The 18,021-nt window shown below is 43.2% G+C and overlaps 1 protein-coding gene across 2 annotated transcripts; it reads right to left on the reverse strand.

Annotated features, from left to right (window-relative positions):
* Window positions 1-6: 6 nt before the first annotated feature.
* pcdh12 (protocadherin 12) lies at window positions 7-17,214 on the reverse strand. 2 transcript variants are annotated; one of them, XM_020594080.1, is made up of 5 exons: window positions 13,891-17,214; window positions 10,965-11,047; window positions 7,505-7,656; window positions 1,696-1,860; window positions 7-1,580 (listed from the first exon to the last, which is right to left on the reverse strand). In XM_020594080.1, exons 1-5 carry the CDS (start codon window positions 16,756-16,758, stop codon window positions 1,321-1,323), a joined length of 3,528 nt encoding a protein of 1,175 aa, XP_020449736.1. In that variant the 5' UTR covers window positions 16,759-17,214; the 3' UTR covers window positions 7-1,320. The 2 variants fall into 2 exon arrangements, with proteins under 2 accessions (XP_020449736.1, XP_020449734.1); XM_020594078.1 differs by having other exon boundaries at window positions 10,965-11,050.
* Between the last annotated feature and the right edge of the window lie 807 nt (window positions 17,215-18,021).

Consider the following 18,021-nt stretch of genomic DNA (forward strand, 5'->3'; position numbering starts at 1 on the left):
GTTCTAATCTGTCTGCATTCATTCAAGTTGTTTTCCACCATTCCTTTCATTTACTCTTAATTAAACCTGAATTGTTCTGGTTACTTCTTGTGTTATTGATGGAAAAACAATGCAACAAGAACTGTATCACCATTTCTAACACATCCCTGCTCATAAGTTGGTCTGAGGATGGTTCTGTCATCAGTCTGTTTGTCTGACCCAATGACTGCTGACCACAGCCATGAAATGTACAAGCGTTACATTTTGGATATTTACGAGGATTCGTGTTGGGTCCAGAAATGTTCGTACTAACCCTGAAGCCTCACGGGGAATTAATGTGTTCTGACCAAAAAGACAGTGACAAACATACTAAGTCAATGTGCTTAGCTGCAAAGGGGCACAAGAGAGTTGGTGTCTCCTGAGAAGCGTGTTTCTTACTCAGGTTGTGGTGGCTCACTGGGAAGAAAACAAAGAAACTTGTTTAGGATCATTTTTTCCTCCATTTTGTGAAGTGATATGGGGCAGAGAACAGCTCCCTGCTGCTGGATTCTCTGAAATGTTTCTGTTGTCACTCTCATGTTTCACTGAACATTTACTTACACATCACCACCTTTTTGTATCTGCAGAGAGCCAAACTGTGTATTGAGATTAATTCACTAGTGGCATCCCATCGCCTCAGCTGGAGGTAACGATGTCTTTTGTTGTCATGATCACATTTGTTTAAATAAGCAATAAAAAACCCCTGCTCCGCCAAACAAACTCATTCAGTCACTCTCTTATGCCTGGTCACTTTTCTCTCCTGTCCTTGCAGATCCTTTCATTATTCACCTGTCCAGTAGATCCCTCAGTGTGTCACCTGACCTCCACACCCACCTGCTTCTCATTCCCTCATTAGTCTCTCAGTATATAAACCAGCTCCATATCCTTTTCTCCACTCTGCTGCTGTAGCATCTGTTTGCTGTAGCTGTAGTCTACCTGCCTGTTGATGTTGTTTGTTTTTTAACACATGATCCCTGTTTTTTGTGTAGTTGACCTTGCTGATTGGTTACTTTTTAACAAAGTCTGCTCTGAAAATGGACCAAATAAATCCCTTTTCATCATGACTTGATCTTTATGTGTGGCCCTCACTTCAGTCTGAAGACATAGTCTGGTCCCTTTGTGGCACATCTTCTCTAAGTTTTGATTCTACAAAAACAGGTTTTATTTGCCTTATTTACAGATGCAGTCAATCAAATTTAAATATTGTATCGCCTAACGCCTCTAAAATCCCAACAGAAGAAACATTTTGTGTAACTTCCTGTTCTGAGTTGCAGCAGTCAGCTCAAAGCACCAGTGTTACATTTATTGCTTATGTCCTGAGGGTGCAAACAGGCCCAACCTCCTGTCAGTATAACCAGAGTTCCTTGGTGCATTGCTTGCGATAGGCGTGGTGGCGGTGTCCAGGCCCAGCGAACGCCGGTACGCTGCAGAGAGTCGGTACAGGACGTCGGGCCGTGGCCCAGGGTGGCTGTCGGCCTTCTGCGTCATGAGCATCTCAAACAGTGTGCTGACCTCTGACAGGAGGGCCCCGCCCAGGGCATCATCCTTCTCTGGAGTTTTACCTGAGAGGGCAAATGGACAGGAGGTCTCACTCTGCTGCTGCTTCTGTACAGTGAAATCAGGTTCTACCAACATATTCATGTTCTTTCTTAGTAAAATAAAAGACAAAAGTTTTACCAAAGGTGGAGAAGGAGGATGGATCCAAGCCCTCACAGGGAAGGAGCTCACCGTCAGGGGACAGAGGCCCATTGGGGACAAAAACATTGTCATGATAGTCGCCAGTGAGTGGGAGCGAGAGTCTGGCCATCCAGGCCGGGTCACTGACCTCCGGGAAGACGTCATCTGCAGAGACAGATTCACATGAGATGTTCAAACTGAGTGTTTTTGCATTTTTTAAATCAGCAGAGCATGTGAAAATAAATCCAGCACTGAAATCTGTGAGTCAGTCTATTAAAAAGTTTAGTATTCTCTGGTTTCATCTTTTCAAATATGAGGATTTGCAGCTCATCTCTATTTTGAATCACTGTAAATAGAATACCATCAGGTCTCTGACTGTTGATCAAACCAATACTGCTGCTGGGCATCTCAATCCTGAGTTTACATGCTGTTCACATTGCAGCTATTTGTTTGTGCGCTGGCAAAAAGCATATTATGATCTTATGTCTTGTCATATCCTTGTTTACTGTAATTCAAGTAAGTCTGTTCTTCCTCCCAGGTCTCTCTCTCTGTCTCTCTTATGAAATAAGTCCAGTGCAACAAGTGCCCTGCAAAGTGAGTTAGTAAAATTCTAAGACATTACAGATGGAATGTAATCTTCTGACTGTTGGACAACAATGAAGCAAAAAACAGGAAATGCCACAACTGCTGTCAACAAGCTTTTCCTGCCATCCATGGCATCCCACAGGCTTCGCGCGTATGTCTAAACATTATGTCCATCATGCCAGAAAAAATCCTCCCGGCCAGCTCTCTGCCTCCAGTCTGACATTCCAGTCACTGTCAGAGGCGTGAACTCGGGGAAATACTGCTAAGACAAATGGATGACGGGGGGTAAATGATCAAACGTTTCATTTCATGTATTTGTTTAATGTAAAACCTGCTCTCCATTGGACATAAATGTGAGCAAACAACTTTGGTTACTCTTCATTTTCTCTGGGTTTATGCTTATTATATCCTGTTTACTCTGATTCTTCCTGGCTGTGTGGTGTTATCTGACCGTGCAGTGACTTGATTTCCCTTTAGAGCTATTAAAGTTTCATTTGATCTAATTTAAGCCAAAACCATGACAGATCTTTTCAGCATGTTGTTGGAACCAGCTCATGCATGTGGAAAATTATTTTAGGGAGGTGAGATGAGAGAAAGCTTAGCAGGACAAAGGAAAACCTGTGAAGAGGAGTGTCTTCTGTTCCACCTGAGACAAGGCTGCATGTGTCCAGATTGCATTAAAGTGCTTCATTTATTTCATATATAGTCAGTTTAAACAACTCTGAACATATTTAAAATGCATTTTCATATTACTTTGAGAATGTGGTTTATTACCATCATTGTTAGCTTGTTATTTCTACCTCTATTCTTTTTCTCATGTTCATCTTCTTTATTTCTTTTAAGTCTTTTAAACACTTTGATTGAAACTGTCAGTGTTTTTAAAAAGCTGAAGCTGCAGCTACTCCCTGAGCAAAGACATCTTCACCTGGATCCTAAGCAGTATTCTAAGTATTTATTCTCCTTCATCTAACCACAACCAGATGTAGAAAATTAACCCACGAACACACACAGAATGACACGCACACATACACTCGGTGTGGTACAGACCGCCCTCAGAGTTAACCTGCCTCCCACCCCCCGTCTTCCCTTTGTTTTAGCAGTATTTCACCTCCAAACACAAAAGCCTCTTTAAATTACTGAGCAGATTGAGTTTCAGCAAATCGTTCAGAGATAAACGGTCTGCTGTTTCAGCCCAAAGTTGGTGTCTGACCCTGTGTTTAACCTGTAAATAAAACCTCACTTTACACCTTATTCTTATGTGGAGAAGACATTTTTACAAACTGGTATAAATCTTCGGTGCATCACTGAAAGAATAATAAACCAAATGGAAGTAATATGAGGATGAGAGGTGGAGCTGCTGCTCTCTGCTGACTGTCACTGTCAGCAGAGAGTAGGGTTAAAATGTACCCAAGTATCCTAACTAACAAGATTTATGTCTTAAAGCTTGTTAATTCATACTAAAACACCTGGGGTTCAGCTAGTTAGGGGGCCAAAATCAAAAATACAAGATGTTAAAGAAAAAGGTTTTCAACAAATCCCATTAAAGCCCAGAACCAAAGATGTCTTATTCTGACCTTCACTACTTTCTGACTTCTCTACCATATCTGTGGCTCTCAGCTCCCTTCCCATTGATTAAGATGTACAGTGGTGTGAAAAAGTGTTTGCCCCCTTACTGATTTCTTATCTTTTTGCATGTTTGTCACACTGTAATGTTTCAGATCGTCAAACAAATTTATATATTAGTCAAAGATAACACAAGTAAACACATCATGCAGTTTTTAAATGAAGGTTTTTATTATTAAGGGAAAACAAAATCCAAAACTATAGAGCCCTGTGTGAACAAGTGTTTGCCCCCCTGTCAAAACACTGGTTTATCGCACCTGAGTTCAATTTCTCTTGCCACACCTGTTCGCAATCAAGAAATCACTTAAATAGGACCTGCCTGACAAAGTGAAGTAGACCAAAAGATCCTCAAAAGCTAGACATCATGCCGAGATCCAAAGAAATTCAAAAACAAATGAGAAAGAGAATAATGGAGCTCTATCAGTCCGGAAAAGGTTATAAAGCCATTTCTAAAGCTTGGGGACTGCAGCGAACCACAGTGAGAGCCATTATCCACAAATGGCGAAAACATGGAACAGTGGAGAACCTTCCCAGGAGTGGCCAGCCGACCAAAATTACCCCAAGAGCGCAGCGACAACTCATCCAAGAGGTCACAAAAGACCCCACAACAACATCCAAAGAACTGCAGGCCTCACTTGCCTCAGTTAAGCTGAGTGTTCATGACTCCACCATAAGAAAGAGACTGGGCAAAAATGGTTTGCATGGCAGAGTTCCAAGACGAAAACCACTGCTGAGCAAAAAGAACATAAAGGCTCGTCTCAGTTTTGCCAGAAAACATCTTGATGATCCCCAAGACTTTTGGGATAATACTCTGTGGACAGACGAGACAAAAGTTGAACTTTTTGGAAGGTGTGTGTCCCATTATGTGTGGCGTAAAAGTAACACCGCATTTCAGAAAAAGAACATCATACCAACAGTAAAATATGGTGGTGGTAGTGGGATGGTCTGGGGCTGTTTTGCTGCTTCAGGCCCTGGAAGACATGCTGTGATAAGTGGAACCATGAATTCTGCTGTGTACCAAAATATCCTGAAGGAGAATGTCCGGCCATCCGTTTGTGACCTCAAGCTGAAGCGAACTTGGGTTCTGCAGCAGGACAATGATCCAAAGCACACCAGCAAGTCCACTTCTGAATGGCTGAAGAAAAACAAAATGAAGACTTTGGAGTGGCCTAGTCAAAGTCCTGACCTGAATCCAATTGAGATGCTGTGGCATGACCTTAAAAAGGCAGTTCATGCCCGAAAACCCTCCAATGTGGCTGACTTACAACAATTCTGCCAAGATGAGTGGGCCAAAATTCCTCCACAGCGCTGTGGAAGACTCATGGCAAGTTATCGAAAATGCTTGATTGCAGTTGTTGCTGCTAAGGGTGGCCCAACCAGTTATTAGGTTTAGGGGGCAAACACTTGTTCACACAGGGCTATATAGTTTTGGATTTTGTTTTCCCTTAATAATAAAAACCTTCATTTAAAAACTGCATGATGTGTTTACTTGTGTTATCTTTGACTAATATATAAATTTGTTTGATGATCTGAAACATTACAGTGTGACAAACATGCAAAAAGATAAGAAATCAGTAAGGGGGCAAACACTTTTTCACACCACTGTACATATTTAAAAATGCCTTACACACATACAGTATGTAGCTGTAAACAAAAGTAGATCACATGTCTATTTTAAAATCGTTTGTGTTAAAGAAGACAATTGTGCACATTGATGGGGTAAACTATAAAGCACCAGCATCATAAACCAAAGAATTTTAACAGCAGAAGGCCTGAAAGCTCAACCGCTGCCCAACCAGATAAAGAAGCGAACAGACATTCATGCCCTGAACACCAATAACATCATCTTCAGAGCTGAACAAAGATGCAGATGTGTGTTTGCATGATTCATCTCGACAGTCATGAAGAAGAAGCAGTTATAGGTCAGAACAATAACAGGGAGAGCGGCGGCTTCATCAAAGCTCCAGAATAACACTGAGTTGTCATCGCACTCTGGTGTGAGTTACACTTTTAACTGTGGGGTAGAAGGTGAGTCAAGCATCACATGCAGCACAACATACTCCCACACACTCTTTTGTTTCTATCTCTTCTTTCATAAAGTGAAGCTCACGCTATCATCATCAGGCAAAAAACCCCTCTACTCGCCCCAAGGCTCTGACCAGCACAATAGCAGGAAGAAGCTGTTGAACACACACCTACTACACACACTCAGAAACACAGTATTGGCCCACAATGTGGAACGGTGACTCGTATGTGTGGTTCATGTCTGGCAGCTAAAATATCTTAGTCAGATGGTGGGAAAGATGGTGGTAGCGACATGGACTTGTACTTCACAGCCTCGGCTCAAAGTGGACTGGCCAGTGCCACAGTCGTCTCGTTAGAATTCAGCCTCATGCCGATAACAACATATCCAAAAAGACGTGCTATAAGTAAAATGACTAACAAACTACAAAAATAATGACAAATGCTGATAACACATTCACACTAGTAAAAAGGAGACATTTAATCACAGTTTTAGGAAATTTCTAGCAGAAAAACATCTAGTTTATTTCAAATTTCTAGCAGAAAAACATCTAGTTTGAAGACCAATAAAAACATACAGTACATATCAGCAGCCTGGATCTTAAAAACATAATGAGCTGTAGTATGAGGCACAGACAAGTGGAGCGTGTGTTGGTGGATGCATAACCTACTACAGTGTTATTTCCTGCTTTCTTCCTGTTTTTCCACATTTGTCGGCATGTGTTCATTGTAAGTGACAGTGTGTATGTTCTGCAGGAGTCGTAGTTCACCTGCTTTTGTCCTGACAAACCAAAGAGTTTTACCAGGAGGTCACCACCACGCTCAGCGGCACCACTTTACTTTGCAGAGGTAAATCAGAAAGAGGCAAGCACTGTGGGGGCAGGTTTGCATCTACACTCTGAGCCTCTGGATGGACATTTTCAGTGACACCAGCTGAGCAGCAGCTAATAGGCAGATCCTATACTGACGATGATGATGATCATGAATGATGAGTGTGATGTCAAGATGTCCCTCTCTTTCTAACTTTCAGCAGCTGGGACAACCTGTACTATGTAGTTTGGATTTCGCTAGGAAAATGGAAGCGAGTTAGCCAAGCATGGTAACAGTAAAACTGATTCCACCTCAGTGTTATGGCATTCATATCATATCATATGTTGGGTAGAGATGAGAAATATTCTCATTTTAACAACTTGCATTTAACAATGTTCCCAACATCTAACAAGTCAAGTCTACTGTGTGAGTTCAGAGGCAGTCTTGTGAGAGTTAAGGTTGTCTGACACTAGCGTTCGACTTGTCCAGGATAAGAATGGTTGTGGTCGAAATGTTGGTTAAACCAATAAATTAAGGCTTAGTGTGTGGTTTTCTTATAGCTTTGATGTAGCATGCTGCCATGACCAGCACCTGAATTGGCACATAAATTCTGCTGTGTATTCAGTTGACTTTTTTCAGTATTGTAATGCAGCTGGTAATTTAATCTAGCTGTTGTCAAAAGCTGTGATTGAAGGGATTTTAGTGCAGCAGCCAATAAATCTAGTCTCCATTATGAGCCTCGATCACATCAGTGTGTATGTGCTGATACCAGGATTGTTGAGTATGTTGTTAAGCCCCTCCTCCAGCTGAAGGTCTATGGGGGAGTCTCTTCCTGGTTCCCAGTCCACGTCTCCAGCCTCGCTCTCACCATGCCCGCTGTCTTTGGTGCTCTGCCAGTCTGAACAGTCCTGACCTCCGTATCTGTCAGACATCAGGAAACACGTTTTATCAACAAACGTCCCAAAAAGCAGATGGACAGTGCAACTCCACTGTCATCAGATAAAATGGTTTGTCCATCCAAATAAGGAAGATGTGTTCATCACTTTGCTTTAAAACATCCATTTTGACCAAACAGTCGTTCAGATTCTCACTCAGTGTTTTTGTTTGACGTTTTTTCACCCACACATGTAAAAGACCAATATATAATCATAAAGTCAAGTTACATGTGAGTCAAAATACTTATATAACCAAAAATCACATATCCCTCTTACATTTTGATTTAAAATAAATTGATAGAATGTAGAAAAAAAAGCTAAATTCACCCCCCCTGTTATCCATTTAAAATCCGCCAGACAGTGTAAATCTGAAGGCATGCAGGCAGAGGTTTTGTGTGAGGAGATAAAATGGTGATAAAATTCCTAGGTTTAAGGTGACAAATCCCCTGCTATCCACTGACACCCACTGTGACACACCTCTGAACCTGCAGAGCTGTGGCGCTGCTGGAAGGCTCTGACAGGAAGTGCCATTCAGACCGAGGTGAGTGAACCCTTCATGGATGTGATAAAGAAAAACAAATACAATACCATGCCAGTAATCAGAAAATGTCTAGGTACCAGCTTCTCACATGTGAATATTTGTTAGTTTTCCCAGTCTTCTGTGACAGTAAACCTTTTGGTTGTTTGACCGTTGGCCAGAACCAACCACACTAAATTAATCCAATAATAATGGAACACAGTAATGATGTGGAGTGAACCAGGGGCTTTGTGAGGCCCCTGGAGGTCTGTGGCTGCTGGGTAGTTGCCAGCTTTGTGTGGTTGTCACCTCCCAGAGTCCTCACAAATGAATGCTACAAAAAGATGTTTTTTGATCTGTCATCATTATAGATACAGTCAAAGGTCTTCGCAGGTGTGGTTCAGTATGTGTGCGTGTTTGCATTGAAACTGTGCCCTGAGTGTGTCGAGATGATGCCAGATTTAATCTCATCACCACGGCAAAGCTGAGGTATCTGCTTCCTGTCACAGACTGTGACTCACTCAGATAAAGCTGCTGTAACCTGCCTTCACACACAATTCAATGGATGTTACACTGACTTACATATACTTCCCGGTCAGTTGCCATAATCCCAACTAAAGTCACTAGCCAACCTTGAATATAAAGGGAAATCCCCCCATTGAAACACAACAGTCCAGCCCATGTGCCAGGCCATGCATTGTCTTTACTGCTCTATTCCAAATCGTTTTGAATAAGACAGGAATGAGGGGAGTCATTGAGGTAGAAGTAGTTCACTTAACCAACCTCTTAAATCATTTTTCACCCCTAAATTTTATGACTTCTGGTTCTTGTTTTTTCCCCAAAATGAATGTGAGTGTAAACAATGTAAGTTTAGGTGTCCACCAGGTGATAGGCTTGACTCTTGTCAAGTCTCTGCTTTTACCTTGAAAAGCAAATATCCTGGAACCTTTTACTAAAGCTGACCATGGCTTTATATTCACAGCTGGCGTGTGAGTTCAGCACAGTAAATGCGCAGACAGTTAATTTTCTGACCTTGAATTTTGCCCTGCCTATCCAGCTGAGATGCTGCATCTGCACCACCTTAACTTGTAAACAATAACATTGTTCAAATCTGCAGTCACTTTAACACTGACTGCTGGGTTTACCTTGGTAAAACTACATGCAAAAGACACCAGCTTGCTACAAAACAACCACACACACACACTTCAGCATAGATCAGACTGGTTGGATATAATGGTTATGCAGAGACGCCTGATTTAACAAATTCAAACTGCACTGTCCAGGTTCATAAGACACATCTGTGAGTTCTTAAAAAGGGTGACATTGCCCATTAATGTCTGGCTGTGCTGCTATCAGAGGCAGCCCGGTTTGATCAGAGAGCGCAGCAGAGATCACAGCCTGAAACCTGCAGCCAGCTGGCGCTGAAACAGAATTCTGATGAAGACGAGAGAGATGGAAAAGAGGAGGATCGAGATTTTCTCTCTCTCTCTTTTGAAGTCAAGCTGCAAGTGGTGTTTCTACAAGGTCAGCAGTGTTTAGTCACCTGTGTTGGTGTGCCGCCCCATTATGACCACCAACATTTACATCAAGGATTTGTCCGTACAGTTAAACTTTGCATTGTTTTAAATCTTCAGATCTGTCTGTAAGTGAATATCTCACTGTGCCAAGACACAAACTAAACCCAGCTGCTTTGTTGTTTCACGGCTTTCATTTTGAAAATGATATATAGATGAAAAGTTTTACATTGTTTTGTCTAATAGAAACAAGTGATAGTTAATTTGTGTCAAATAACTAAATTCCACACATCTATTAGGATCACAGATCATTGGTTAAAATAAACTTTGTAAACGCCAGAATGTTCTGGGGTAAAGTAATGACAAATGGTCATTATGTCTAGAATGAAAATTGGCTGGACAATGACATAAAACCAAGAAACATCTAAGAATATGCTTTGAAAGCTGAAGGAGCTTTGAGCTTTGTTGTGGCTTTGCTGAGTCAACATCAGAGAAGGACAAGAGGGAGGAGGAGAATGAAGGACAGATGAGGAAGATAATGAGGAGGAGGAGTCAGACTGACCTGCGATGAGAATATTTGTTCCCCCGGAAGTTTGGCCTTGGCTGCAGCTGACCCTGCCGGAGGAGCGAGAGGAGCTGGGAGATCTGCTGCAGGGAGGGACAGGAGGAAGGAGGAAGAGATGAAGAGAGAGTGTTAGACTGAGGACTTTAAACATGAGGCTGTCTCTGGACCCACCACCTAACACTCGCTGTAAACCTACTTCACACTTGTACATGGTAAATGGGCTGTAATATACAGTATGTGGTGCTGTGATGCAACCACATACTCACACCTGAAAGGCAACAAGTGACAATGCAAGGCACTGGCCTGACCTTTGGGAGGGTATTACTCATGGACAATTAGAGGTGTGGACAGGAGGACTTTTTTGTTTTGACTGTCAGTCTGCACTAGCGAGCAGGGAAGATGTATCACTTTAGGGGGGTGAATAGTGATGCAGCTGGTTTGAGCAATGCTCAAGTAAGAAGTGAATAAAAGATGAAAAGTTTTACATTGTTCTGTCTAATAGAAACAAGTGATGTCTAGAATGAAAATTGGCTGGACAATGACATAAAACCAAGAAACATCTAAGAATATACTTTGAAAGCTGAAGGAGCTTTGAGCTTTGTTGTGGCTTTGCTGAGTCAACATCAGAGAAGGACAAGAGGGAGGAGGAGAATGAAGGACAGATGAGGAAGATAATGAGGAGGAGGAGTCAGACTGACCTGCGATGAGAATATTTGTTCCCCCGGAAGTTTGGCCTTGGCTGCAGCTGACCCTGCCGGAGGAGCGAGAGGAGCTGGGAGATCTGCTGCAGGGAGGGACAGGAGGAAGGAGGAAGAGATGAAGAGAGAGTGTTAGACTGAGGACTTTAAACATGAGGCTGTCTCTGGACCCACCACCTAACACTCGCTGTAAACCTACTTCACACTTGTACATGGTAAATGGGCTGTAATATACAGTATGTGGTGCTGTGATGCAACCACATACTCACACCTGAAAGGCAACAAGTGACAATGCAAGGCACTGGCCTGACCTTTGGGAGGGTATTACTCATGGACAATTAGAGGTGTGGACAGGAGGACTTTTTTGTTTTGACTGTCAGTCTGCACTAGCGAGCAGGGAAGATGTATCGCTTTAGGGGGGTGAATAGTGATGCAGCTGATTTGAGCAATGCTCAAGTAAGAAGTGAATAAACATTTTCTTTTTCTCACTTTGTGAGAACCACGCAGCTGCGTCCATCTCACCACTCGCATTCTGCTGACAGCTCTGTTACGACGGATACACACTGCACAGGAAGGTGTACTTGTGTGAGCGTGTGTGCTCACATGCTGATACTGCATATGACTTTGTTTTACTGTATATGACTTGTGTGTTTTTGCATGTGCATGCTACTGCAGTGACAGGAAATGGTCTCCATGTAAAAGCCTATTCTTCTCTGGCCGGTTTCCTCCCAGGATGGACTCTGAAATATGGGTGGATTGTGTGTGCGCGTGCATGTGTGTTGAGGTAGAGGTGAACAGTAAATCCCCCTCCTCCCAGGCATCCAGCAGGCCTCTCCCTCTGTGACCTCGAGGGAGGAGAGAAATGTCTGAATCTAGAGAAGTGCCAACTGGGCCGACTGGGGGTGCTGGGCAAAAAGAAAAAGGCCTCTTCCTTTCTTTAACAAGGCTCATGTGAGGATGTGAGACTTGGCCAAGCTCTTTGTTCTCTGTCTGCTGGGCGTTGGCAGCGCGTTTTTGCCCTCAGTGACACTGGTTTGTGCTTCAGTACAGTGTTTAAAGATTCAGTTCTAAAACTTTGTTACTGATGCCAAGACAATATTCATGTCTGACTGACTGAATAAACTCTGGAAGAATTTTTGTTTATTTATATAAAACAAATCTGACCACTGTGAAGAGCTAAATGGGTTTTCTTCCTCTACAAACTCCCGTCCTGTTGGTCAAGGAATGTTCAAACCCGTGGAACTTTTAAATCCCAAACAAACAAACCAAAAATTCAGGCAATTGTTGAGGGAAATTTTGTATAAAATGATGCTTGAGATTTCTATAAAACAATTTTTTGACTAATCATAAGGAGTAAATATTGATCTGTTCAGTAATTCATGTAAAAAACTCTTCACTTCCTTCTACCAGCCCAATATATTCTAATTTTAACATTTTACCTGACCAAAGAATATCAGTATATTTAGCCTGAGTCTGTTCATATTGTCTCAGATAAAAATTCATCTGTCATGAGAGATCTGAAGAATATTGCTGGTGTTTTTCCATATTTGTATTATTGTCTGCAAAATCAGTCAGATGAGACTAAGTTTGAAAAAACTGTTTGTCAGAACCAGACTGATGCTGAAGTCTGTGGACATCCAGCAGCTGTAGTCAACGGACTGGGCTCTGGTTCTGGACCCAGCTCTACACAGAGTCACTGTTTCTAGTCTGAGCTGTTTTTCTTTCCTCCTGCTGCAGCTCAGCTCAGTAAAACAGATTTTTGAGTCATTTGTCAGTGTCAGAGTGGTGTTTGCTTACACTACAACACATCACATCTTACTTTGACTGGTCTCCCCTCCCCCTCCCCCTCCCCTCCCTTCCCTCTTCAGATCCCCCATCTACCAGGGCATAAGAGGAGCTGACCTGTGATATTCAGTAGAGTTTCTTGGGAAGGGGGATCACTGTCTATGGCATATGATCACCTGCATAAACCTGCTGCTTTTTGGTTTCACAGCCCTCCTTTAGCAAGTTACACCCCAACCCCCCTACACACACACCTCCACCCTGCTCCAGCCTTCAGGCTGTCTGGAGTATGTGTATACAGGAGACCGAAAAAGGAGAGAGGCTGCTGTGAAAATGTAGAGGAAGCTCGTCAGTGTGTGGTGCTGGCTGCAGCTCTTACTATCTAATGGACTTCACTTCCGATTAATCTCAAAGCCTACGGGGGGGAGACTTAATTACACCAACACTAACTGTAAGCACATGTTGAAATAAATGTGATCACACATTTTAGATGGAAGTAAATGACATCTAAATGAGAGCCAGCAGCAGTGCATTAGCTTTAATGTCTAAGCTGTAGTGGAGAATGTAAATAAGAAGACATTAAAAAATAATCATGCAGACTTAGTTAAAACATTAATGTTAATGTAAATGGGTACATTTGTCAGTTCAACTTTCAGTAAAGTTATTTTCTGCCCTGAAAACAACTTCACAACTTATAATCATGAATTAAGCCTTGTGGTATAATTCATGGTTTTAATGAATGCTAAGCTGAGTGAATTCTGTTTTAAATTTGTTATAACAGACACAGAGAGCTTGTCGGCATGCTTCCCAGGATTCTCTGATGTACTCTGCAGAAACTCCTCTTCTTCTCTTGCTTCCACGATGGGGCCTTTTTTGCCTTATTTTGCATGTTTTTTGATAAGTCATATAAAAATACAACACTAAGCATGAAGAATTTTTAAGGAAAAACTGCCCCCCCCCACACACACACACACATTCTTGCTATGAGAGAATAAGAAAATGTGAATGTGACTAAGATCATTAATTAAATGACATTATTCAGTCATTTATTGATTACAACTAATAAATAGTTAACTTTCTGTTTTAAGATAACGAAGGATGAAATGATGTTTGTAACCATGAACATTAAAAGTACGGGACTCACCTGCACTTCCGGGGAAGCTGATGAAAGCTCGATGGCATCTCCAAATGCGGCCATTGACAGTCGAACCAGGTTTTGAAGCATCTGCCGGTGCTCTGCATCCTGTGCTCCTCCTCCCTCCGAGTTCTTGGGCCTCCTGAGCATCGCCTGGGATCTCGCAGATGGCGACACTGCCTCTTCCCCTTCAGGATGAGTCTGGCACTTCAAGGAGCTCAAATGTGAGACTGATGAGGATGATGAAGGGTTCCTGGGTTTCTGAAGAGTCTGATATGATGTAGCTGGCATCAGAGGCAAAGTGCCATCAAGTTCGATGTTTCCAGGTTTCCTAAGCGTTCTGCAGTGATGGGTAACAGGTTGAGTGGCATCCCCTTCTGGGTAGCCTTGGGAATGGAAGCTTGTGTTCATGACTGATGGTGCTAAGGTATACTGTCTGTCAGCTTGATGATCATCTGGCATCACTGGAGGTGGAGCCAGTGGCTGGGCTTCACTATCATCATCAGGAGGCTCGTCTTTTCGTCCCCTGATGACAGGAATGAGCTGGATATCAGACTTTCTGATGTTCTTCTGTGGGCGCCGAGGATGTCGGGTGTAGGTTGATTCAGCCTGTCTGCAGTTGTAAGCCCGGTTGTCCCGTTTCTCAGGGCGACAGAATGTTGTCACCAAAGCAATAGTCAGGAGGAGCAGCAAGCACGTAGCGCCTAGACAGATCGCCATCATCATGGTGTGGCTTAGCTGTCCACGGTTTCCAGGTGACGAGTTCTTCAAGTGATCTTTGAGGTTAATAAAAGTCACCTCCAGAGTCACTTTGGTGGCCAAGCTGGGGGTGCCCATGTCAGATACAGCTATATCAAACTTGTAGGTTTTCCCAATAAGCTCTGTAGCATTGGTGGTGTTAACAAACAACTGGCCTGTAGCTTGATCCAACCAGAAAAGTCCATAGTTGTTTCCATCTGTAATGAGGTACTGGAGTTCTCCATTGAGCCCTGAATCTGGGTCTTCAGCCTTTATTGTGGATGCAAGGAATCCAACAAATCCCTCTCTGACTAAGTGATTGGTTGGCAAAGCAGTCGATGTCTCTTCAATGTCATTCCCCAACTCGGTCACGATCTCCCCTTTGTCTGCATTGACAGGTACACTTAAAGAGGCCACACCCTTTCTGGGCTTTGGCTCTTTGATGACTGGGTAGTTGTCATTCACATCCTCGATGTCGACCTGTACAGTCGCAGTGCTGGTGAGAGGTGGATGACCATGGTCGACAGCTCCCACAATGAAAGAGTAGGTGTGGGATTCCTCATAGTCCAGAGGGCGCTGGATGCTTATGACACCACTGGTTGGATGGATGGAGAAAGATTGTGTGTTAGTTTCCACATCATCGGAGTTGTGTATGAAGTAGGACACTCTCCCACTGAGGTCCAGGTCAACATCATGTGCTTGGACTTCGAGAGCGTGGTAGCCTGCAACATTGTTCTCCTTGAAGGTAGTCTTATAAATGGAGGTGGAAAACACTGGGGCATTGTCATTCTCATCCAAAACACGAACAGGCAGGTGTTTAACACAGGACAATGGGGGGTCTCCATAATCCTGGGCCAGGATAGTGATGTTATACTCCATAACCTTCTCTCGATCCAGACTTCCATTGGTAACAATCATGTAATTGTTGCCATGGATCTGTTTAAGGTGGAAGGGACCAGATCCTTGCTGAATGTGTGCACTCACTTTGCCATTTTCTCCCGAATCTGCATCGGAGACCATCACCAGAGCAAGAAAAGTGTCCTCTACTGCTCCTTCCAGCACAGTCGCCATAGGCGAGTTGGGTGGAGTCCAAATCATGTGTATCCTCGGTGCATTATCGTTAACATCCCTAAGCTTGATGTGCAGTTTGCAGTGTGTGGGGATGGCATTGGGTCCATGATCACGGGCCTGTATGATTACTTCATAAAAAGCCTGAGCCTCATAGTCCAGGGGTGCTCTGAGACTCACAGCTCCACTTTGTGGATCCACATAGAAGAACCTCTGAACTTCCGTACGTGTATGCTTGCTGAGTGAATACTCCACCTCCCCATTGGCACCCTGGTCTGGGTCAGTGGCCCTCAGGTTGATGATGGTTGTCCCACGAGCTGTATCCTCAGGTAGCTCTACAGTGGGAGTGTTGTCCTCAAATGTTGGGCTGTTATCATTTGAGTCCTGAATATTAACACGGATTAATGTGCTCCCAGATCTCGGGGGGTTCCCCTTATCCCACGCCATTAACGTGAGATCAAATGAGGCTTGAACCTCCCTGTCCAATTCTTTGATAACCACTAGCTCTGCCTGTTTTGTCCCACCATGAGCAACTGTCACATCCAGAGCAAAGTGTTGGTTGACAGAAAGAGAGTAGGTCTGAAGGCCATTGGGCCCCGCATCAGGATCCACTGCCCGGTCCAAAGGGAGTCGCATCCTGAGGCTGGCTGTCTCTGAGATCTCCACTTCCTGCAGAGGACTGGGGAAGCTAGGACTATGGTCATTCAAGTCCATCACCTCCACATGAACCCTCAGGCACTTCACAGCACCACTTTTCCTGTAGAGGACACTGAAGGCCACTTCGCACAGGTCCGACCCTCGACACAGCTCTTCCCTGTCCAGCCTGCCTTGGGTGGAGACGGCCCCATCTCGAGTGCTGACAGAGAAGGGAAGGGCTTTTCCGTGCTCCACCACCTGGAAATCCTCCAGAGGGCCACCTTCATCCCTCTGCCGGAGGTCATCCACCAGACGGCCGACCTGCGTTCCCACCGGCTGTTCCTCCCAAACCCGGTACTGGATAGTTATTGATGATGACTCAGAGAAGAGAGCCTCAGAGCAAAGACTCAGAACCAAAAGCAGAGCCAGCAGCATAATGATGAGGTGAAGTAATAATAATCTCCTGTCTACTGGCTAAACTGACATTTTTAAAAAAATCACAACTATAAGAAGACAGCTTTTTTATTTAAAAGTTTAAAATAACTTTAAGATGGTCTGCTTTTGAAATAGAAGTGAAAAATATAGTCTATCTGTAGCAAACATCACATTACAGGATCAAATCCAATTATTCTTCCAAGTATCTACAGTTCTGTATTACAAAACAACCACAACCAAGCTAGAGAAGAAAACTGTTGGTTTTGTAAAGTAAATAACATCCCGTCTGTCAGCAGACAATTATAGAAACCTATAATTAAGATATCATCCTCTCTCTGTTCATACACTTCAAGCCTGTCTCTGCCTCTCTCTGCTGTTACTCACTCAGCTGCTGGCATCCAGCCGCTCAGTTCATCCTCCTTTACTCAGGAAAGTTTTGTTCCAACTGAGAAAGTTTGGATGTGTCTTTCCACATGCCGGCTGAGCCTGGGCCAATCTGAAGGGAGGAGGAGGGCCATATGCAAATGAATCCAGACTCAACACAAAGATAAGCCCTCCTGCCCTGAGGAAAGTCTGCACAAATGTGGAGTGCTTTTATAGAAATATGACACCACCTCTCCATCACTTCAACCTTTTCTCCCCTCTTTAGGTCTGTGTAAACTCATCACAACCTGCAGTCTGTGCCCTTAAATCATTTGGAAAATTTGTGTTAAGTCCCAGTGGGACTAAAGGCCACAGCAAGATCGATCTCTGAACTCCATTGTAGTGACGTATAGTCTGGGTCCTGACAGCACAAACACACACACACACACACACACACACAGATATGAAGATAGACCATCATCATAAATATGGCAACAGCTTCAGAGCTGTCAGTTGTCAGTAACATTCTGCTTTGCATTAAACTCTGCCAAAGTGGACAGGCTTTTGTTTTTTTAATATGTTCATTATTTCCTTGGAAATGAACAAGATAATAAGGTTTTTCCAGAAAGAAAAACTATCCTTGAAAATTAAACCAGCTATGTAGTCAATACTGAGAATTCAGAAGTCTGTTCTTAATGCGACAAACTCACATTCCGGCCTTTTCTCCAGTATATTTATGAACATATTTGTCTTCAACCACAGGCTACAGAAGATAAAACATTCCCCGTATCTCATGGCAAAAGCTCATATCAAGCTTTGCTTTGTTTTTTAGAAAATATTAGAGTTTTCAAATCAAGTAAGAATAAATCCTGGCTCATATGGATTTAAAATTAATCTGCA

The sequence above is a fragment of the Monopterus albus genome, unplaced genomic scaffold, assembly GCF_001952655.1.
Source record: "Monopterus albus unplaced genomic scaffold, M_albus_1.0 scaffold21.1, whole genome shotgun sequence".
In the NCBI taxonomy this organism is placed as follows: domain Eukaryota; kingdom Metazoa; phylum Chordata; class Actinopteri; order Synbranchiformes; family Synbranchidae; genus Monopterus; species Monopterus albus.